This window comes from Sardina pilchardus, chromosome 1 (assembly GCF_963854185.1).
Source record: "Sardina pilchardus chromosome 1, fSarPil1.1, whole genome shotgun sequence".
Lineage (NCBI taxonomy): Eukaryota > Metazoa > Chordata > Actinopteri > Clupeiformes > Clupeidae > Sardina > Sardina pilchardus.
In genome coordinates this window covers 51,070,414-51,094,347 of record NC_084994.1, presented here as the reverse complement: position 1 = coordinate 51,094,347, position 23,934 = coordinate 51,070,414, and the positions used below count along the sequence as shown (strand labels likewise).

The 23,934-nt window shown below is 44.8% G+C and overlaps 1 protein-coding gene across 2 annotated transcripts; it reads right to left on the bottom strand.

Annotated features, from left to right (window-relative positions):
• Positions 1–33: 33 nt before the first annotated feature.
• On the bottom strand, positions 34–23,871 carry mark1 (MAP/microtubule affinity-regulating kinase 1). Of its 2 annotated transcripts, none has more exons than XM_062549070.1 (18): positions 23,258–23,871; positions 15,864–16,067; positions 15,175–15,240; positions 11,253–11,301; positions 9,631–9,696; positions 9,459–9,529; positions 9,147–9,203; positions 8,676–8,912; positions 8,349–8,468; positions 8,023–8,122; positions 7,722–7,834; positions 7,457–7,613; positions 6,906–7,087; positions 6,664–6,761; positions 5,999–6,148; positions 5,384–5,641; positions 3,297–3,341; positions 34–2,429 (listed from the first exon to the last, which is right to left on the bottom strand). In XM_062549070.1, the coding sequence occupies exons 1-18, from the start codon at positions 23,306–23,308 to the stop codon at positions 2,087–2,089; spliced, it is 2,367 nt and encodes a 788-aa protein (XP_062405054.1). In that variant the 5' UTR covers positions 23,309–23,871; the 3' UTR covers positions 34–2,086. The 2 variants fall into 2 exon arrangements, with proteins under 2 accessions (XP_062405054.1, XP_062405062.1); XM_062549078.1 differs by having other exon boundaries at positions 15,187–15,240.
• Between the last annotated feature and the right edge of the window lie 63 nt (positions 23,872–23,934).

The following is a 23,934-nucleotide window of genomic DNA, read 5'->3' as shown; positions in this document are numbered from 1 at the left end:
AACTAAAAGACGAACAAACACTTCAGAGGTTCCTTTCAAGTCTCTTTTAATAGTGTGCATCAGTGAGTTCAGACAACCAGTCAACTTTTTCATGGATGTTTTTTTTTTTCAGGATGGTAGTGAGGGGAGCAGGGAACAAAACAAGATCTGGGGGACAGGGGAGCTAGTAACTTATGAATGACTCTTGAGCACAGAGCACTGCCATCTGGTAAGGCAACAGAAACAGAACACGTGTTCTCCAGGTGACAAAAGTACCATCACAATAAAAAATAAATCAGTGCCATCCCAACATCACCCTTCAAACCCGCACACACACACACACACACACACACACACACACACACACACATGTTCAGTCACATACATACATTATCCACACACAGCTACGAGTAGGGAGAAGTTGGGGGTACTCACAGTTTAAAACCTTTACATATGTTTTCTCTAAACAGAGAAAAAGCGCTTCAAATAATAAATGGACTGTATTGTATTCCTCACCTTCCCTTCCTGTCCCTTACGGTGTGTGGCTTGAGCATCTCTTTTCCCTCCTGCTCAGCACTGCCTCAGAACAGTTGGTGATCGCCACAATACAGACGCTCATTGCACATTTCACCCTTTTCACTTAGCACAATACACCATACACGCAGCTCTAGTGGTTTTACGGCAACTCTTCCGCCGGCTTCTCTCCGTCACTCAGTCCAAAACCATGGAGACCAAACTCATTGAAATGACACCTCCTACATGGGGAACATGGTTTGGGTTCTAACATCACAGGGGGTCAGGGTGCAAAGACAGGCAGAGCAGCAAAAGAGAAGGCATGATGTATGGCGGGGGGGGGGGGGGGGGAGGAAAGAAAATCCAAGGCGTTCTCAGCCAACAGTTTTGAGCTGTAGACTCCAGGGCAGCGTTAAAGACAAACCCAGCAGTGAGTAGTGTGAGCACAGCTTAAGGTCAAATCAGAGGCCAGTCCTACTATAGTATGCCTACAATACAGTACCATTTATAGAGTAGTCTTCAGTGTTCATTAAATATTCAGAAAACATTAAATATTCAAATCAAGATGGTCCCACATAAAAGGGGAAGAGGAGGAGTGCCATTCATGTTCAATGCCATGTCAACAGAAAACATTCTCCTTTGTTTTGTAGAACCAAAAACTTACTACAGATGCATTATGGGTGGATGTAACTGGTGTTTGAATGTGACATGCTAACGTTTTCAAAAATACTGCTATTCAACTGTTATTTTTGAGGACTAGGCTCCATATTTGAAAGTAAAAAGTATTTTTTTTCTTGTGAAAAACATTAAAACAACGCACTAAAAAGATGCTAATCATGTCATGAACAGAATCAAAATAAAAAATAACAGTATGACGTTAAAACATACAGTTCTTTTTTTCTGTACACAACCCAAAGACTATACAAACACTTTCAGACATAATGCTGAAAGCACCTTGTATTATACAACTCTATAAACAGTCAAGGTTGACAAAAACATTCTCTAAATAACCTGTACATAATGGAAAAAAGTATCTGTAGAAGTCTGTGGTGGTTGCCCCCCCTACAAAAGGTAGTTCAAGCGAGAGAACTAAGAGTAGCAGGCCATCAATACGGTTTATTATTGCAATGATGGTTGCGTTAGCCTCAAAAGTAATAAGCAAGGCTCTAGGACGAAGGGCGAACTAAGGGCCGTTCAGGAAACTCGGGACACGACCAGGAATTCAGTTGGATTCAAATTCGATCAGAACGATGATTCTCAACTGAGCTCCTGGTACATCCCGACTTCACTGGACTGGGGATTGACATGCCCAAAGGAACAGCCTTAGTGGAGATCAAGGATCAGATTCTGGAGGGAGCGAAAAGTACTAAGAACCTTTTTTTCCCACTTACCAACCCACACACCAGTAGCCTGAAAAAAGCAGTAAATTGAAAATGGCATTCAAGTCCTCTGCTACCAGCGGGGATGGAAAACAACTGAGGAAGCAGGGCATGTTGCACCCCCTCATCTCCCATGTCTAACTCCATAGCTCTTCTTCTTCTTCTTCTTCTTCTTCTTCTTCTTCTTCCATGTTCTACTGGGTCACTCTCTCTCTTCAGAGCTTCAGCTCGTTGGCTATTTTGGAGGCAATGTTTTTGAAGGCGATGGAGGTGCCCGATATTCTCTTGAAGCGCACGCCGTTGAGCGAGAGGCGGGGCAGCTTGCACACCTCCATCTCCCATTGGACCAGGCAGTCCTGCCGGGCGTCGCCGTGGACGCAGAAGAGCAGGAAGCGCTCGCGCTGCTCGTAGTCACAGTTGTTGGCGTCCAGCACCTTGCGGATCTCACGCATCATGTCTGACGGCTCCATGGAGGACGTGGTCTTCATGCTCCAGGTGAAGCGCAGCGAGCGCGGCTTAGAGTCACGGCCGTCCTCCTTGGGCTCCCCAGACGTGCTCCTACACACACACACACCAGGCACACACAACAGGGCATATGTGACTCTCTTACACACACACACACAACAGGGCATATGTGACTCTCTTACACACACACTCACAACAGGGCATATGTGACTCTCTTACACACAAACACATACTCATATACACACAACAGGGCATATGTGACTCTCTTACACACACACACATACTCATATACACACAACAGGGCATATGTGACTCTCTTACACACACACACTCACAACAGGGCATATGTGACTCTCTTACACACAAACACATACTCATATACACACAACAGGGCATATGTGACTCTTTTACACACAAACACACTCATATACAAATGCATACAGAACTGGAGGAACAGGGACAGAAAGGCTGAATAATTAGAAGGACAATCCAAAGCCCCACGCACCCACGCACGCACACACACAAAAAGTGACAGACAATTGCTAAACAAATGCACATGTCCAGACATCTTCTGCAAACATCAATCAAAGATAGCACTTCAGAGCAAGAGAAATCCCCACACCCACATTAGCCCAACATGCCCCAGTTCTACACCAAATACCCAACAAGACTTCTCATCTCCTCACCCTCAGCGAACCAGCACTATGGACAACTACATCAATTAGGATATTTAACACTTATACATTTCAAAATAAAGGGCGAATGAAAACAGCAGCAGCCCTTGTTCTTTTGCTCCCCACACGTCTAAAGTGGTGTGCAATAGGAGTCAGTAAGACTTGTTCTGAGTGCTAAGGTACTGGTCACTTGTGGAGAGGGAGAAGAGGAGCTTTGATGGGGAGATTTGGGCCAGGTGCTGGGGCTCACAGGTGGCTGTACGCACACACAGGACCCAACGCTCACCTCAGACTGTCAGTCCTGGCTCTGGTCTCACCCTCACTGGGAACCCTTGGAAGCAACCAATCAGAGGTCAATTCCACAGACAGACAAGCAGCACAAGGTATACACATGCATTGGACACCTACATACTGTAAGTCGTTTAGAAAAGCCAACACCTGTGGGGAGGATTGGTTAGTTTGAAATATACAGTGATGAATGTAGTGTATAGTACGAATGATTTCTTCATATTTGTTTGCCTGTTTGATATGTGAATATCTCATTACTGCTTTAAAAGATTTTGATTTGTCCAACTCATTCCTGCTCCTTGTAACCTACTGTGTGGTAAGTGTAAGTGGTAAGTGGTCATTTGCCATGGACTTTATGTTTAGACATTTAGATATTTTCTGTGCCAGTTTATGTCCCAGAGAAAAGACCTTTGAGAAATGTGTGCAAAATAGATTAAAAGAAGTCATTTGCATTCCAAGTTCAAGTTTATCGTCATGGACTCATTAAAGGTGTTTATCAGTAAAGAGATTCCTTGTGCTCATAAGCCAGCACTCTGGAGCACGTTGATTGGTGAGTGGTGATGACTACACCTCTGTTTACCTTACTAGTGAAATGTTCTTGCTTTGTTATTTTTTTGTTACTCCTAATTCCTATTGTTTCACTTGTCAAACTCATTTTTTTATCAAACTACATTTTGGATAGCAATTTGGTTTCTACTTTGCAGTATTCAGCTGCTGGCTCTATGATGTCTAAACAGTTTTCATCCATCCAGCAAAACAAACTCCATATGAACCCATAGCCCATTGTTTGCAATAGATCTCCATCTCATGACCAAACACCTCACACACGCTCACGCACACACACACACACACACACACACACACACACTAACACACACACGCACGCACGCACAGGCAGGCAGGCATGGGATATGCAGGCTGGTATAATGCAGGTTAAGAAGTACTGCAGGGCAACAGAGTCAGAGGAGGTCATTAAATGAGCAGGGGAGGGGGGGGCAGGAATGATGGGGGGGCATGGGTGTGGTACTGTCCTACCTCTGAGTCACCCTGAAAGAGAGAGTTCTAGAACAAAAGAGAGAAGAAGGCATCCTTAAAGCCATGGGAAGCTACACATACAATGCTTAGGAAGGTTCAGTCAGTAAATATTTTGTCTGAAAAGGGGGATTTTCCAGAAACAGGGTTGTGCTTAAATATTTCAATGTGTTGCATCAAAGAAATGTGCCGCCTAATTTACAGCCAAATCCAAATGATGCTGCAATCCTAGAACTCTTGATCCTTGTGAAATAATTAGTAATAGACAGCTTTCTATACTCTCCATTAATGTGTGTCATAGTTATCTCAGGATCAACACAATAAATGTCAAGTCATTACTAGATAGCATTATTGGGTTTAATCGGTCTCAGATGTGGGTGATGCATTGCATACATAAACAAAAGGCCTTCGATTTGTATAGATAACAAAATCAAATGAAAGGAGAAAAAGTAGAACGGCTGAAAGGCAGACTAGAGGGAACAACACCCTAACAGCAGCATCTCAGTGTTGATCTCAGGAGCTGGATGTTGACTGAAAGGAATTAATTCACGCACACATGCACATACAGCTCTGGAGAAAAAAAATGAAGAGACCACTCAACGTTCGAGTGACATTCGAATGAGCTGATGATCATACTCAAATGTGCACTGGTCTCTTCTTTTTGAATACGACCGTCAACTCATTCAAATGTCACTCAGCAACCGTAGGATGACATCAAAAAACTGTGCAGTGGTCTCTTCATTTTTTCTAGAGCTGTATACATGTATACTGTATGTGTGTCTGCCTGCCTGTCTGCCTGCCTGATCTGGGAGGCTGGAAATGGGGGTGGGGTGGCCCACAGTATAGAGCAGTCGGGCAGCACTCTACTCTAGCTGCTGATAGCCACCCTCAGGCCTTCTGCTTGTATTGTAAATCAAACTCAACACAATGGTCAGGAGAACATTCCAGACCCACTGGGAACACAATGCCACTAGTCACAGTGACTGTTGCACGTCTCTATTGCCTGTAAGAGCAATGTTTACAATGTTGATGATATGTGGGCTCTCAACTGACCTGCGCACAAACTTGGAGGTGATCTTGCTGATGATGCCCGAGGAGGTGCCGCGGCGTGCCTGGGCGAGAGCCCCCGTGTCGTGGGAGAGGGAGGGCGAGGCGGGCGGCCCGTTGTAGGTGGCACTGCGCCGGTCCCGGAGCTGCCCGCCGTGGAAAGTGCTGCGACTGGACGTGCCCCGCGGAAACCGTGTGCGGTCAGGAGTGCTGCTGCTGATGCTGTGGGCCGAGGGGGAGGCCGTGGGGGCACGTGTGCTCGAGCTAGAGAGAGACGGGGAGAGAGAGAGAGAGAGATGAAGATGACCGTGAACAAATATGATCATGGAATTACATTCTGCTGATAGAGGAGGTAGTGATATAGGAGGAGGTACTGATGTAGGAGGAGGTAGTGATATAGGAGGAGGTACTGATGTAGGAGGAGGTAGTGATATAGGAGGAGGTACTGATGTAAGAGGAAGTAGTGATATAGGAGGTACTGATGTAGGAGGAGGTAGTGATATAGGAGGAGGTACTGATGTAGGAGGAGGTAGTGATATAGGAGGAGGTGCTGATATAGTAGGAGGTGCTGATGAAGGAGGAGGTGCTGATGTAGGATTGTCTGGTCCAGTGTGGCCTCACCCTTTGTACTCGGCGTTGTCCTCAATGGGAGGCAGAGGGGACTTCACAGGGTGCCCTGAGGCGGACATGGACTTCATGTGACGTGACCGAGTGGAGGCCATGCCTGCGGATGGGGACGTGCCACTAGCTGAGGCAGACATCTCACTTAAACTGAGAGAGAGAGAGAGAGAGAGAGAGAGAGAGAAAGAAAGAAAGAGAGAGAGAGAGAGAGAGAGAGAGAAAGAAAGAAACTCTGTTAGGAAGGCAGCCAATACATGTCCTCCCTGTGCCCTGTAGTGAGGTCCAATCCCCCTGGTAACACTAGCTGTCATGATCACTACAGCTGGTGCCACCCTCCCTCCTGGCACAGTTGACTGCTCCTATGCCACCCTGCCACACAAGAGCTAATGGACAGCCTCGTCCAGGGGCCCTAGAGTCTTACTGTAGGCCTACTTTATAGGACCTTCATATTTACACTATTTAACCCTCAGCTTACTTGGCTAAATTCAGGTGTATTGTTGCAAATGATAATAACAAGCAGGATATGATAGCCATGCATCATACTGCTGATCTCCCTCAGTTTAACAATTCCCACAAGTGCAATCACATGCACACGCGTACACAAACGGCTACACTGTTCTTCTTCTAATTCTGTAGAGTGAGTGAGTGAGTGGACATCAGCGCACCTGCTGTCCTTGCCGTTGGGGATGGCCGAGTAGCGTTCGGTGCTGGAGCGTTCACACACGTACGTGTTCCTCCGTGTCATCGCTCCGGCTGTACTGGTCTGTTCACACACACACACACACACACACACACAAAGGAACAAATTTAGATCCAGCCACACAACACCACCCCTGATGTGGCACAACACCACCAGCCACACACCACCACCCCTCCCTGATGTGGGCCAGGTGGCCGGAGCACCCACCCCTGAGGCTGTGGTGGACCTCCGGTGCTCCTGGGTGACCAGTGGAGAGGCGGCCATCTCTCCTTTGGAGCTGGAGGTGGGCAGCTTGCGCGTGTTGTCCCACTCTTCCTTCTTCTCCCCCTCCACACTGTTGGCCTGCGCGCGCTTGGTGTAGGACACGGCTGGGGGGATAGAGGGCGCCACTGCAAGACAAGAGCCACCGCAGTTAACAGACAGAAATCATGACTGACACCAGACATCTCTATGTGCTCTAGTTACCATTGTGCTTTATGGCAAATATGGTCAATGCCCACAATAATCACTATAGCGACGTTGTGCTTTATGCCAAATATGGTCATGCTCACCATAATCACTATAGCGACATTATGTTTTATGCCAAATACGGTCAATGCTCACAATAATCATTATAGTGCTGTTGTGCATTATGCCAAATATGGTCAATGCTCACAATAATCACTATAGTGCTGTTGTGCTTTATAGCAAATATGGTCAATGCTCACCATAATCACTGTAGCGACATTGTGCTTTATGCCAAATATGGTCATGCTCACCATAATCACTATAGCGCCGCTGCTTCTGACTGGCCGATGTGCTGCGCTGGACTTTTGAGGTGTGGGCAGGTGATTGGCCGGAGCTGTTATTGAGGTCACTGCTGGGCCGAGTCCTCTGGCACAAATTGAGGTTGGACAGCGATTCACTCCCCTCAAACTGGATACAAAAGATGGACAGTCAACCACCACACAGCGTACAACAGAGTATCAATGTGGTTTACAGCCGCGGCCCAGCGACCGCCCAGCAGCAGCACTTTCCACTGACCTCAGCGTTTTTCCTTCCCAGCAGCAGGTATGTGGCCATGACCTCATCATACTTCTGGCCCACCAGGGAGTCCGTGACCTCATCCTTTGGGAAGCCCATAGTGACCATCAGCTCTGTGTGAGCGGGACCGGCAACCAGGGAGATAAACAGAGTGGTCAACAGAGTGACAGGGCAACAGTGCCAGAGACAGAGACAGAAAATGAGATATGCGTCATGTAACGTCAAGACAATGTTAAGATAACGGATGGGTTGAGAGACCAAGGCAGGGAACAGAGAGAGGAAGAGCAAGACTAGCGCAGACCTATTCTGTCGGGATCATTGAAGTCCGGCTCTGGTTCTGTGTAGGGCGTGAGCTCCTCCTCCTCATGGCCCACGTTCATCCAGCGGTCTTTCATGATTTGCTGAAAGAGTCATAAAATGACACCCTTAATGTTCACACATTCATAAAGAAGATGGTTACAAGCGAGTGTCGGTCATATCAACAATGAGGAATATGCACCCTAATGTTTGCCTATGTGAATGATATGCCTGAAATACACAAAATACAAACACGCCTCCACTTCAGTTCCACCTTAAACACGGTGATACAAATAATTGAGCAATACAAATAGTAAACATAGAACATACCTCCAGGCTGCCCCTCTTGCCAGGGTTGAGGACCAGGAGCTTCTTCAGCAGGTTCTCACAGTCTGTAGACATGTAGAAGGGAATACGGTACTTTCCCCGTAGCACCCTCTCTCTCAGCTCCTGTAAAACACACACACACACAGACACACAGACACACACAGACACACACAGACACACACGTTTAATTGTTTAGAGTCACAAGTTGTAACTGTTTCTGTTCACAGCACACTAAACAAGTATGCAGTAGGTAGGATCACTGATGTTCCCTGTAGTAAGAAGTGCCCAGTCCAGTTGCCAGGGCAGCACAATTTCTTAAGTGCTACTGACCTTGAGGTTTTGTCCATCAAAAGGCAGCGAGCCGCTGACCAGCGTATACAGGATGACCCCCAGGCTCCACACGTCCACTTCGGGCCCGTCATATTTTTTGCCTTGAAAGAGCTCAGGGGCAGCGTAGGGCGGGGAGCCACAGAAGGTGTCCAGCTTGCTGCCAATGGTGAACTCATTACTAAAGCCAAAGTCTGCTATTTTAATATTCATGTCTGCGTCCAGGAGTAGGTTCTCAGCCTGGGAGAGCAGAGTGGGGGAGAAATTGGAACAGGAGAGAGAGAGAGAGAGAGAGAGAGAGAGAGAGAGAGAGAGAGAGAGAGAGAGAGAGAGAGAGAGACCGAGAGAGAGACCGAGTGAGAACACACACACACACACACGTATAGAAAATATATGGCAAAACAAATGAGTTTGTCCATGTCCTGTGTGAGGAGGAGACAGGTGGCAGTACCTGACAGGGGGGAGCACACTCACCTTGAGGTCTCTATGAACTATTCTCTTTTGATGACAATATTCCACAGCTGATACAATCTGGGGAAGACAGCAGTTCTTCAAGCACTCATTCACACTGAATATGTACATTACGATAAGATCCATGGAGCTACACAGAGTAATGGAAAATCCCAATGTCTATTGTGTATTTGTGATATTGTTACAAAACTATAATGTTGGGTTTGGGAAGTGGGATAGTTCCATATCTTAAAGCCCAAGATGCTGAATGTTGTGGTGTGTGTGTATGTGTGTGTGTGTGTGTGTGTGTGTGTGTGTGTGTGTGTACACATTTACCTGACGGAACTTTGCTCTGGCTTCTTTTTCCTTCATTCTCCCATGTGCAACCAAGTAGTCAAATACTTCTCCTGGAGTGGAGACAGAGTTCAGACACAGAAATCAGCTGTGGCGTTTCTACACATTACCACCCAATGCAATACACAATGAAACACACAGTCCGCGCCCTTACCTCCACTGGCATACTCCATTATTAAATAAAGGGTCTTCTCCGTCTCAATCACTTCAAATAATTTAACTAGGGACACAGAAGGACACAATGGAGGATGGATTAATGCTGATACACAGGCATTACATTACTGAGGTAGACTATCACAGGAGACATTAAAGTAACATTTATAAATACATTCATACAACATAATCTGATTATGGTCCATGTTCTGGTGAAGGCCATTTTCAGAATGAGGTGTACAATGCAGCAGTGCTGAGTTATGAGAATATTCCCTTTTACAGGACATACTGCAACGCTTACAATAATAGAAAGATTATAATACATGCAGGTTTCAAATAAATCACCTTTGTAAAATCATTTCAAGGAAATAAACAAAGGAAAATAAAATGTTGACACAACATTTTATTTTTTTGCAAGTTGACACAAAATAACAATGGGTTAAGATGCTTTAAGTAGTTCTATTTCTTCCTAAGGTGTGCATACGTACACACACACACACACACATTCACACACAGAACTCTGTTCTGTAGTGGCAAACTACTGAACGTCTCCCATCACATTCACTTCATTACAAAGAGACAGGAGACATTACGGAGATAAAGGCCTGGGAAACTGCAGTCAATTACCAAGACTTTATTTAAGGACTACCTCGAGGACACAACGAGAGAGCGAGACCATGGGCTAAAGTAAGTAAGAGTAAGTGTGTGTGTGAGTGAGTGAGTGAGTGAGTGAGTGATGAGAGAAAGGCTGCGTGTGTGTGTGTGTGTGTGTGTGTGTGTGTGTGTGTGTGTGTGTGTGTGTGTGTGTGTGTGTGTGTGTGTGTACCAGACAGTAGGAATGGCTAAGCCTCTCAGCACTGTTTTCAGCTTGCTGGAATTGAATTAGTGTCTCCTCCAATGTAGGGGTAAGCCTTTGGAGAGAAAAGCAACAGACAGGCCTCGTTGTCTATCCACTCTGGAGTGGACAATCACAGCTCTCAACCTGAATTATCCATCCCAGCACTCAGAGAGACAATCTAATGCTCGGGTCATTCCTCCAAGATACTCACATGCCGACAACAAACTGTATCAACTAAAGCACTACACCGCTTTGGACCACAGGGATGCCCTACAGACCCCTGAATATACAGTATACCAGTATTGAGTAAACAAATTAAAAACGCAATCATCTCAGTCCAGTCACTTATGATCTGAAATGACTTTATGTGCTGTACAATTCAATGAATGATGTGTGGATTTCAGACATATAATTACTTGTGTACAAGACCAAAAGTACAATAACTGCTTGATTACAGTCTTGGACATCTTGCTGTAGCTGTAGGATTTCCTAATGGGAAGAAGCAACTGCAGTACATCATTGATATCGCAGTCACCTGTTAGAATCAGTTTATCATCCCTCAATTTGTTTAACTTTCTCACATGAATATCTCATTTGGCATCATAGGTCACGTCATTGTTTCATTTGGTATGACTGGTCGCTTCAGAGAGGCAAGTCTCCCATTGCCCAAATGTTTTAGGGAGATGCATATGGATGGACAGTCTCTACGCAATGGCCATCATAATCAGGTCCAGCTAATGAACAAGGGGAGAAGAGAAACAACAACAAAATGGGAAAGGTCTTACCAATATTAGGGTGATTCAAGATCTTCATAATCCTTACTTCACGAAAGAGCTGTGGAACAAAGAACACAGAGTTGTCAAGAGTAGCTGCTGCAGTAAAAAAAAAAAAGTCTGGTGTCATTGGCAACCCAAACCACAGCCACACTCAACTGTCCATCGTTAATAACATCTCAATCATCCCAAATTGTATCCTGCCATTCAATGAGAGCGACAGGCAAAATCCACCAGCAACCATGGACTGTAGTACCATTTCACTGCCAACACTACAACTATTCCCACCCCTTTCACATCCACCAATGGCCTAACTGGCTGAGTCACAAAGAGACCTAAGCAATGGATGTTCAGACCTCCACAGGTCATAAGGAGGGCACTTTCCCATCAATACAAATACACCAAACCCAGCCACAACTCTGGTTTGAAAAATGCCCTTTGAGAAGAGCTCTGAAAGAACCCAGAACAGATGCCGTTTTGATATTGTAATTGACTGGATATGTGCAAAGCTGTTTAAGAATTGCAAGAGAAAACAGCAGTGAGTGATCATACTAATGAAGGAAAAGCATGTTTGCCATTAACATCAATTATTTAAGGCTCCCATTTCAGCATTATATAAAAGGTTCTACACATTCTGGGGACACTAAAGGAAGTGAATGTGCTTTGCAACAGCAGGGAGAAGGACCAGGAACAAGGACTGAGGACAATGTAGAGACATGTTCATTTATCACATGACAACAAAGCCATCCCCTAAGGCAACACACCACCATAGAGCTGGAGGAGTTCTGGGGGAGCTTGGTCCTACAGAGATGAGCTGGGCGCTAATGCTATTATGAAGAAGATACAGCTCTCGTCACAGACTTTTCTACTGAAGCTTTGAATAGAGGCTATGGCTAGGCTAACGGATTGTTTTGCTCTCATTGTGGCTATGGATACGGACAGCCCTCACTCTGGTGTAGCAGGCCTACTCCAAAATAGAAAAAAAAAACACAGTAACTTTGACAAAAACACACGTGAAGACCTCTAAAAGCAGTGCTTTGTAGAATGTACACTTAATGCTTACACAGATGTGGGGGTTTCAGAAAATGTAGCCATGATGAATATGCTATGACTGATGCAGTTGTTAGAGGACAGTGAGCGTGCAACAGTACTGGGGTGTTGGTGAGAAGTTTGTTTATGTAGCATAAGAAATCTTACAAAGGCAGAAAAAGAGCAAATGGCAGGGACATGTTTTAACTAACAAATAACTGGTCAGTGTAATTGAAAGTGGGATCCTTCATAGACAAAGTAAAATCATTTTCACTCACTCATCCGTAATTCCTCACAAAAAAATGACGATATAGTGCCATCAATCTGTGTTATGTGATATGTGAAAGCTGTATAAAGTGATATGTGAGAAAGCTATGCTATGTGATATGTGGGAAAGCTGTGCTATGTGATATGTGAGAAAGCTGAATAAAGTGAACTGTGAGGAATACACTGAGGTAATGACACAGGCAGTATAATCAGCAGATTATCCAACCAGTATGTTTGGTCATTGAACAGCAATGAAGAACATAACTAAACAAAACTAGCACTAAAATATACCATGGTAGTACAAAGTCATCAAGGCTACAGTACATGGAGACTCACAAACCACTGACAAAATATAATTTAATTTAGTATTTGTATGATAATAGAATGTTTCCTTATATAACATAATCATATGTACTGTAATGTATTACACTTGCATTCATTTCTGTTGTGCATCTGTACCTTTTTGAAAAACAAAATGAGACTTTCATCTAAGCAACTTGGCTCGTAGCCAGCAATATCCTGTATACCCTCTTCTACAGTAATCAGACTGCCCTCTGCCGGAGTCTGCCCTCTTGTCAGAAGGGTCTTTGTGAGGAGAGATGTGCAGACTCAAAACGTGATGGAGTGATAAAGGCATTTTCTGCCTAGATATCTGGAGTGGTGCACTCAGCTTGGGAGAAATAAAGCAGCCTGATGTTAGGATATTTAGGAAATCAAATAGCATTCGACATTCACAAGTTCTTCTCTTTCTCCAACAATGACGCGTGTCTGTGTGTCTGTGTGTCTGTGTGTCTGTGTGTCTGTGTGTCTGTGTGTCTGTGTGTCTGTGTGTCTGTGTGTCTGTGTGTCTGTGTGTCTGTGTGTCTGTGTGTCTGTGTGTCTGTGAGCAAACATTTTCGGAGACATACACACATGCTTTTGCATTCCTTGACTCACTCAGTGAGCATTCTTTGGCTCTTCTCAGCACAAACATAAGCACAAGGGAGTTCCTCATCTTATTCATCACTACGGAACAATGCAGCTTTAGAGAACATGTGCACCAGGTGACTGAATGACGCAAGGAACTGAAGCAAATGTATAAAGATTAATGCAAAGGGTTTAGGCATAACCTTTGTTTCCAAGTGTAACTGTAACAGTAACATTGACCATTCTTCTAGGGTATCAACATACAACTACATATGACTAAGTAATTAACAGCACAGCCAGGGATGACAGGTGTATTGCTCAGAATCCCCCTCATTTAAAAGTCTGTTTGATCCCTACGTACACAAAACACACTGCTGGGGAGATCTAGAGGCTGAAACAAACACTAAATTCAAGCACTTAATATAGCTGTAATATCATGAAAGGACTGCCATGGGCCAAGCCAAAATTCCATACTGAAACCCTTGACAACATGGCATAGTCTTAAAAGGAATTTCAGGAGAAATGACTGTAAACAATCATCTTGCTAACTTATCAACATGTACATTTTATTCTTCACTACAGTACGTTGCTGCCTAACAACCTATCTGCCAGCAGCCAGAAGTGTTGAAATGTGAACATTCTTAACTGAGAAGTGGAAAGTCACACACACACCCAAAACCTCACTTCCCAGTTGCTGGAAGAAGCAATTACCAAAGCATGCTCAACTCTCCCCACATGTCCCCACTGGGTCTGGCATCTGACATCGGACTCCCCCCGTCCTGCACTCACTCCAATTACTGTGTCAACATCCCAGACGGGCCTCACCTGGAGGCAGTGGGAGAGGTGGCACGGAGACCTCCTGACTCATCCCAGCGCGGAGCTCCACGCCGGCAAATTCCACATATGATGAGCCATATGGGAGAGGAGCGCTCCCGGGGATCTCTGGCCCATTTAAACACTCCTGACCATCAAGTCAGTGATACTCAAGATTCTCCGGTTCATGACGTGCACAGTGTCAGTTATTCTTGTTGTTCAGTAAATGCTGGTGGCTCATGGCACAGTTCCTCATGATTCTGATCAAAACGCTCAAATGACACAGACTCTCAGGTATCCTCGCCACACCTTTCAGGACGTTTCTTAACAGATGCTTCACCTCTGCAAGTCTTGAGGCTATTCAGCAAAATGCATTACAAGGCAAGCATTGTATAACACCTTGCACTAAACCCTACAGTAGATTATGAGAGCTTTGTAGGCAGATGCAGCTGTGAGAAAATTAACCAGATGAACAAAAATAAATGAACTGCTTGAATACAGTGTCAAACCTGGCTACTTATAATCATAAGCACAGACACCAAACCACTATCAACACTACACTCCCACCAGTCTAGTAAATGTCCCTCGGGACAGGCGCAGGAAGCCATGACAGTCACAGAGTGGTAAGGTGTGTACAACATGGCAACCACTGCCAACTCGGATGGCGTATGACTTACAGATTCAAGGTCACAAAACCAGAGGCTATCCTGGATGTAAGCACCCATTCTAATGGCTCTATCCCAGGAAAAATGGCCTCGAGGGAGAAACCAGATAACACTCGTGGTGTCCGGGCCTGAACAGTGCTTTGTAAAACATGGTACAGTGCAGGGAACTGTACTGCAGAGTTGGCGCTGCTGTAAACACCAGGTTTGTTGTAGCTGCACATTAAGGTTCCAGATGTGGGGAAAGAAGACACTACCTTTTGACTCACCTTCTGTAGACTAGTTGGGTTTAACTGTGTCTTGTCAATTATCTTTACGGCTACCTGTGGGGTGGACACAAGGAGGGAATTTCAAGGAGCAAATCTCTAACAATACAGACACACAAACATTTAAAATAGCTTAAATACAACACTCTTCATATAAAGTATTGCAATTTCTCATTTAACACAGTCCATATATGAGAGCTTTCATTTCAAATATCTATACATGTCCATAGCTTCTGACTTCCACTGCATTTAACAGTGAAAAAAGAATGCTGCTTCCTTTCATTGGCCCCGGGGGTCTACGCTACGCTACGCTAGCCCACAGAAGAGCTGCAAGGACACGGCGGCATCCTGAGCAGCGCAGCCACGTGATGGAGCGTCTGAGTGGCTTACGCAAGAGCCGCTCTCTCCAGCACTCTGACCACACTGACGTGACGTCCACTCCACAGCATCAATAATACAGTCAGATCTCTGCAGTAGAGAGCGGCGGCCTGGCCTCTCAGCTCCTACACGTCACGTGCGCTAATGCTGCTACTCGAGTGCAGAGGGCAGGTGTGCTAGCGTGCCGACTCCTTGACATGATTCAGCCCACTGAATACGAGGCACCATATTAAATCACCGTTGGCATTAATGGACCCAGGATATGGATGTCTAGCATAAATCGGACCACTTCCCGGACTTACCTCTCTCCCGGTCAGCACGTGGCGTGCCAGTTTCACTTTGGCAAAGTTGCCCTTGCCAATAGTCTTCATCAGTCGATAGTTGCCAATGTGAGGCTGCTCATCTGTGATGGAGGTCACCGAGTTCCTGCAGCGCGGTAGACTCTGCCGGCTGCCAGACTTGGTGGGCGGGGCGGCCGGCTCCGGGCCTCCATCCACAGACGTGTGCTGTGGACACCACAATCACAATCACAATCAGAGTCAGCTTTATTGGCCAGCTTTGCATTAACAAACAAGGAATTTGACTCCGGTTAATCTTTGCACTCAAGTACAACACTCAACAATAACATAAAAAAACAGTAAAAAAAAAAGAAGGGCAGTAAGCGATGTATAAGAATAAAGGAATAAATACAGTATGTACATTTACTTTTAAATAGATGCTATGGGTGGCCTTGTCAAGGTATACCATGGTCGTGGACACCCCAACACGCACAGGCCAGACGCAGGATGCAATATACAATTGAAGAGAGGGTGGGAATAGTGCAGTATCAGTGTAGACTGATGTGAGGTAGACGCCAATATGATACGAGGTACATCAATGAGACCATCTCTTAGACACATTGGAGAAACACCCTCCACCCCAGAGCAAGGGAATCTGAGCAGTTCAGCAGGATTGAGAGGCAGGGTTTAAACATTACAGTACATTACACGTTTTTCAACAATTCTAGGAAGAACTTTAAAAAGAAAGGACTGAAACACAGAACAGAAACTTGGTCAAAGATGCAGAAGACAAGAAGCTTTTCCTCTTGTGATCGTGGGTTGCGCTGTTACACCCCACTACATAGCAACATACGACCAAGAAGGCAAAAACTAAGTAACAGGAACATGCTAAAAGGCTGGAGTAAATCCATAGTAATCCATAGTAGGCTAAACTAAGGAGTGAGGCTGCCAATATGGCTGCCAGCGAAGTTTTCACGCCACGATCCCGAGCTCTACTGTCTTGTTTCTATGGTTGTTGTGTGTAGGGAAAGCAAACACTTGCGTGCTACGTACCGGTATTTCTAAATCTAACGATGATTCAACTCTAACACAGGCTGAGCACTAAGCCCCCTCCTGTGCTGCTGCTAAGCATAGTTCCAATATCATCACCAAATGTGCAGATGACACAGCCCTCCTGACCCTCATCACCTCCACCAATGAGATGGCTACAGAGGAGGTGACGCCACCAATCAGCTGGTCCCAGGTCAGTGACCTCTCTCTCAACAGGAGTGAAACTTAAGACACGGTTATTCACTTCATGAGATGGATAGCAAAGGTGTGGACACCTCCCCCTCCATGTTGATCCATGTAGAGGTTGAAATAGTCAGAGGCTTCAGGCTCCTTGGTGTGCACCTAAATGAGGACCTCTCTAGTCACTTTGTCTCCATTTTGCCATGGACGCTGGCACCTTCACCACTAAAGGTACACTGGCGAGAGAGTGTTGACACACTGTATCACAGTCTGATCCAGGACCTGCTCTGTCCACAAAACACCACCAAGAGCAGTGGATACTGCACAGCACAGCGCATCCACTCAGGGTCTCTACCACCAGTGGTGCCTGCAACATCAAGGACCATGAGCACCCAGCTCACACACACTGCTCTTCTTACTGGCAGATGATTCAGGTGCTGGGCTGCACAAAGCACCTTAGGGAGCATTAATGTGTCATTGTCTGAATCATAGGACACTGGAAGTAACAGGATTCAAAGAGAAAGAGTAGTGGGCACTGTTACTGGCCACATCTATGTGAATGGCCTTCTCACTTCTGCTCAAGTTCAAGTTCATGGTCATGTACTCATAAAAGGATTTATCAGTAATGAAATCTCTTGTGCGCAAGAGCCAGCTCAACTTTAGAAAATAAATTAAATAGTAGTAATAAAAAGTATATTAATTGTGTGTGTGTGTGTGTGTGGGGGGGGGTGGGGGGTAATGTATTACGTAGCCTGGCTATGCCAAAGCAACAGAGCGTTGGCGTGCACTGTAGTCTGCCACGCCACTGTACCATTAGATCAGCAGCATAGAAGCACTGGGGCGGCGCTAATGAGCACTGATCCAGATTAGAGTGAGAGTTGTTGAATCATCTAGCAACTCATGTTATGAAAGCTGAGATGGGAGCAGCACAATGCTGGCTAAATAGAGATATGAGAGTCACTCTTAAAGACCCAATTCATCTTTAGGAGCCCACTGGTGGAAGGCTACCATCTCAATAGCAGGTCACGTTTCCAAGACAAGAACAGAAGGCCTAGTGGTCAAATAAGAAGAGTCAACAATAGTCAATGGGTGCTCTTCCACTAATTGGCTTTGGATATTTAATGGTGATCGTAGTGCTCTCAGGATTCAGCATATGCAGCTTATTCATTGAAGACCAAAACATTTTAAAATAAAAATGAGGGAACCACACTGCAGATGAGGAGTCACATTTCTGGCAGATGGGTGTGGTTTTGGGGCCACGCCCCAACAGATCTGCATCTACACACAGACCATCCAAGAGGGTGGGAACATTTTACAAAACCTCTTTGCACCATTTCTCTTCTTCTAACAGATAGATAATAGATCCTATAAAGATTTAAGAGCTTCCATCATTTACACAAAACTGATGACTGTTTACACCACTGTGCCATGTGTATTTTGAAGCTACTTTACACCCTTTTTCACTAGAAGCCCATGAGGTAAACATAATGATGACATCCTGCCAAATAATTCCTCCATTGGGAGCTTATCAGACAGCAATAACCCTTAGTTCTCTGTTATAGACACGACTCAACACTGGCTTGTCTATGTTGCCACTAAGAAGAATAGGATGTCGGTGAAGTAGCCTACAAATGAGCTTCGGTGCCATTAGTTGTACATGGCCCCATCTCTGTCACAGTTTGAACCCAATAGCGCCCCATCAACCCCTCCCCTCCCCTCCCTCCCTCCCTCATCAGTCTCCTCATCCAGACTCCACACGGGCCATTCTGCAGCAGAGAGCTGGAGGTGAGTCTAAGGGCACGACGGACCGCGTATATCACACATACCTACACGCTGTACAGCTCTGTGCCATCATCCTCCTGACATGAATACACACACTTTATGGACACTTTTTACAGACAGATTGCTTTATTTAGTGTTTTTGTGAATGATAAGGTCAAATACACATGACAAAGATATCCATGCTTAAGCAAAGCACTTGGAATGTGTAGGCACTTACTGACATGGTAACAGAATTTCCTCAAGTCAATAACACACACAGGCATCTAGGCCTTTGAGGACAAGCACCACAGTGAGTGGCATGATCTTCTGTGTGTCCTTTCAGTGCTAGCAACAGGAGCAGCACTGGGTGGGGCTTCACGTGTACACACACTCACACACACACACGCAGTGTAGTCGTGACTCAGCTCCCTACTAGATCATTGGATGAGATCAATATCAAATTGGAGCGCAAGTATTGGTATGTAGGATTGATAACAACTAATACTTCACTGAGCAACTGACAATCCCTTGAGGTGGATTTGATGCACACAGACCATGTTTCTGCCCCACCCCTGGTCCTAACCCACAGGCCTAGTCCTGACTGACAAAATCATGAGTCTCTTAAAACACGTTAGCTAGTATTCATGATGAGAACTAATGATTTACAGCTGTGATTTACAACGAGTTCATCAAAACTAGCGTTTGGCTTATGGACAAGATCATCATCCATCGTCACGGACAACTGTCAACGGTCATCATGAAGTTGAGTCAGCACAGGCAGAGGGACGCACCCTGCCAAGCACAATTCCAGTGTCTCTACTAGAAGACATCACACGTTTGCAAAAGTTTGCTCTGAGCTAAAGCAATTACTGAGGATAGCATGTTTAAAAATGAGCTTTTAATTCTGTCAAAAAGTATTCCTTAATCTGTACTCTGTAGTCATAGTTGTTTCAATCTGAGAACTACTTCACCAAAGCAAAGAGTTACTTTTTCCTGGGTCTGATCTCCCCCTGATGAATGTCCACTCGGGGCCAGAGATTAATCTCCGACTGAAATGTTTTCAAGTTTTCTTTTAGTCTAAGTGACCGTCCTATCCAAACACAGAGTTGCTATGTGGGTAATCGCCTATAGAGGGCCGCTAAGACCATGGCAGAAGCACCGTTAGTCATGTTATGACGTTAAGTACCATCAAAATTATTTTGGAAATGTTACGTTAAGGTAAAAAAACTCTTAAGGATGCCTTTAAAATAAACTGTCCATGAGTCATTGTAAAATATGTTTTATATGTTTATGTCTGTCCCCCTTGCTCAAGGCTGTATGTGTGAATCCTATTAGATAGGATGCTTCTTACATTGGTATGGTAACCCAGATAATGAGTCCAATTTAGAGGCCTTAGTATAACATCAGACTACAGTGAGATATATCCTGGAGTGAAACTGTCCTCTTCATAACATACTCGACGGAAAAAAAGCATCAATACTCTTCTGGAATATTCATGCATTAATGCATTGATGCTTGCCAGATAAGTGCTACCCAACATTTTCAGAAGTTAATGACATTTATAGAACGCAATTTTGCATTTCAAATGCAATTGTGCCTCGTACTACACTTCCAATGTGAACACGAAGAATTCTGCAAGTCACGCTCAATAAACAGCTGAAGCAGCCATACATTCAAAAGTAGTTTGGTCCACTTGGCCCACGAGGCTACTATGCCTTGTATCAAGAGCAAGACATACAAGTACCATAAGGTTATAGCTGTGAACAACTACTGGGGTCAGACCTCATTGGCAGAATTTAATTTAATTTATGATAATGTTAATGTAATGTGCACCATATTATTTATTGATGCAACTGCCAATTATGCACCTTTAAATTATTTACTGTCCCCTCCGAACAAAGGACACTATATTTCTGATTGCCAAGAGAGAGCAGAACCTTGTTTTAGAAAGCATCTGGGCCCCTGATGGTGTTTTGAAGAGAACAATCTGATAAATGCCTAACTTAATCTATGGACGTACAGCCTTTCATACACAGATTACCGTGCCACTCAATTTCAAAGAAAATACAACAAGTATTGTATTTTCCATAGTCTGTTTCTGGGCTCAAAAGAAGGAAAGACCAACAACTCGGACCACTTGTTTACCAGACGTCACTAGTGTGCGTTGGTCCCCAGCCTGACACAGAGAGTGTGAGACTGTGGCTGGAGACGGAGCGCTACTTAGTGAAAGTGTGTGTGGGATAATAACTACAGAAGGGACTTAGCATCCTTTCCTGGAAGGGCACCAGAGGCACTTCTCCCAGCCTTTCTGAAGGGCGCTGACACACCAGCAGCATTCCGGTGTTAGCATGACAATGAGCGCATTGCCTGGACACAGCATTCCAGAACGGCACATTAGCCAACCCCCCTATCCTCCAACCTTCCAGCCAACCACCCCCACCTCTGCCCCCACCAGTGCCGTCTTTAAAAGCCCCACAATCTCCTCAACTCCAGCTAGTCTTATGCAATTGTGTCAGAAAGCCTTGCCAATGATATGCCAAGCTTCAGTGAACTTTCCTTATAGTGTCTCCCTGCCTCACCACACACAGTGACTCACTCGCTCTCACAAACACTCTTGAACACCCAAAGAAGTACACATATGCCCTACTGTCCAGTGAGTCACGTCTTACTCTGTCTAACTGTCTAAGGTTTGCAGTGTGACCTCAGAGCGAGTGGTGATGGCTTTCTGCAAAAGGTGACTGGGTGGCTAAATCTTTCCGATAGAGATTTCCGAGACAGCGTTTCATTGATCCATGCAGCCTCACGTAGGACCTGTCTTTGCATAAAGGACAGAAAAGTGCACAGTCATGGACTTACAACAGCCAAAACAGATACCCTTGGCATTTAAATGTTAACAATACAATACTTCACAAACATGATCCCATTTATAATGGATAAGTCTGTTTAGTGTACACAGAGGATATTGCCATACTGCTCTGCTGAGGTAGGAAATTTGAAACAAAACATTTCAGTTTATCCACAGTATTGATCCAATGGAATAAGCAGGTATACTGATATCAGCCCAGCCCTCTATGCCCCAATCGAAGACGTAGGTCAACAAATTTTAAAAGCAGATATCAAACAAACATTGACAAATCTGTAGTATGAGTTAAAAGGAACCGAAATAACACAAATACCAAGGTATAAGCAAACATTTACATCTACACTGACTTGAAGGACTAGCCACATTAAATAAAAATGTGCTTCAATCCTTCTTCAAAAATCATGTCGATCCCAGGTCAGGAAGCCCAGACCTACAGCCCACATCGTTCCGAATTCTCATTCTGTGCACAGTGTACAACATTATGGGACATAGGGGAAGGGTCTATCTCAGAAACAGGTCCACTTCAGCACACTACACTCAAGCCCGAGTTCTGAAACAGGCCCACATCAGCACACTATCACACAAGCCCCAGTTCTGTCAGCGCACTGCCTTCAGTGAATAGTTCCAGTGAACAGGAAAAAACTACAATCAATTCTCAACACTGGGATAGCCTTCTAGAGTAAATGCTGTGTACATTTCAGGCATTACCACAAGACATTGAATGGACTACTTCACCGGACAAAACCAGTAGTCGGAATTTAAATTCTATTTCAATTCATGCACTGGATCCCAGTGATGGGCGCGTGCATCAGTAAACAGTGATCAGTGCGATTACGCGACGTGATTACAATATCATCGAATTAGATGAGGCAGAGCTGCTACTTTCATTCTGGTTGATACATTTGTGGAACTGCAGGCCTAATGGATCACATTCTGACAAAAGTGCCACAAAGGGAACAGTTGCACATTAGACCTCAGCATTAATATTGGGGGAGTAGGCTAACGTTGTGTACCGAGCAGAAACAATGAGGTTCACTAAAAACTTAGGCCTATGTCAAAAAGCATAGTCATGTGCATAGTGAATTTAAAAGTTCAAACCAACTGCGCAAACAGAACACTGTTCATTAGTCGTAATGTTTCCATGTTGAGGCCAACCAGCCCCATCATCATCAGAAAATAGCCCAGATCAAGATTTGATATCTTCGAAGATGATGATCAAGAACTTGCACAAACACGTCTAGGAGTTTTTCGACTGCCAAACTCTACAAATTGTGCGTGAGGTTCAGGTTAGACTATCTATGCACCAATCTAAAATAACGTTGATTCATTCGAAATCGGCAAAACCCAAAGGGTCGCAGGTATCGGCGGCTAAATCATCAGCTGGCAGGCTAGCTAGTTGGCCAGGCGATATTGAAAGCAAACCCCCAGATTGCTACAATTAACATTACGGTGCAGCGACATCACTTCAATTGCCACTGGCTAAAATGTAACCAAACGTTTTTTCTTTGTGCATATTATATCCTGGTCATTCAAACGAGAAAAAGAGTAACATTCCAGCACTTACATTTTCGGTATCGCGTTCATTCACAGTGGGCAATGGCGTTCTGGTCGACATTTTGTGCTTTCGGGCCTCTTCAAAAAACACCGAACAAGGCAGCGTAGAGAACAGCAGTAAGCTACTAGGAAGGATGATATTTCTCCTACTCCAGTTGCTAGACCACCAACATTCCAACCAGACCGACTGATCGGCAATAGTCCAAACTACATATCCATCTTCTGGTACCCCTCGCAGTGGGCTACTGTGGGCCTTGCCTGATAGATGCGACCCAGGTACTCAGAGGAAGCGAATAGCGGACTCCGCGTAAGATGAGTTTGAAATGAACAGTGCGCTAAGCATTGATCCACCCGGCAGACACGGCTAGGAGGGGGGCATTCTTATTTGAAGCCGTCTGTGAAATTCACCCAACCTCAGCTCTGTTGATCGAATGCAACGTTTGTTTGGTTTGTTGATGTTGTTTTTGGTCGGGCTGAGCGGTGCAAAGTGAGAAAAAAAATCCAGTTTCGGCTATATGATCAAGATGTTTTCTTTCTTTTGAATTGTTCGAAATAGCCTAATTAAAATTGTGGGTCGTCAGTATGCCAAATCCACCTTAAATTATATTTGTTACCTAAAATACAGCAAGGGTAATCTGTGTTTATCTGTTAAATCTGAATTTTGTGAAGCCTATGCTGCATCTCTGG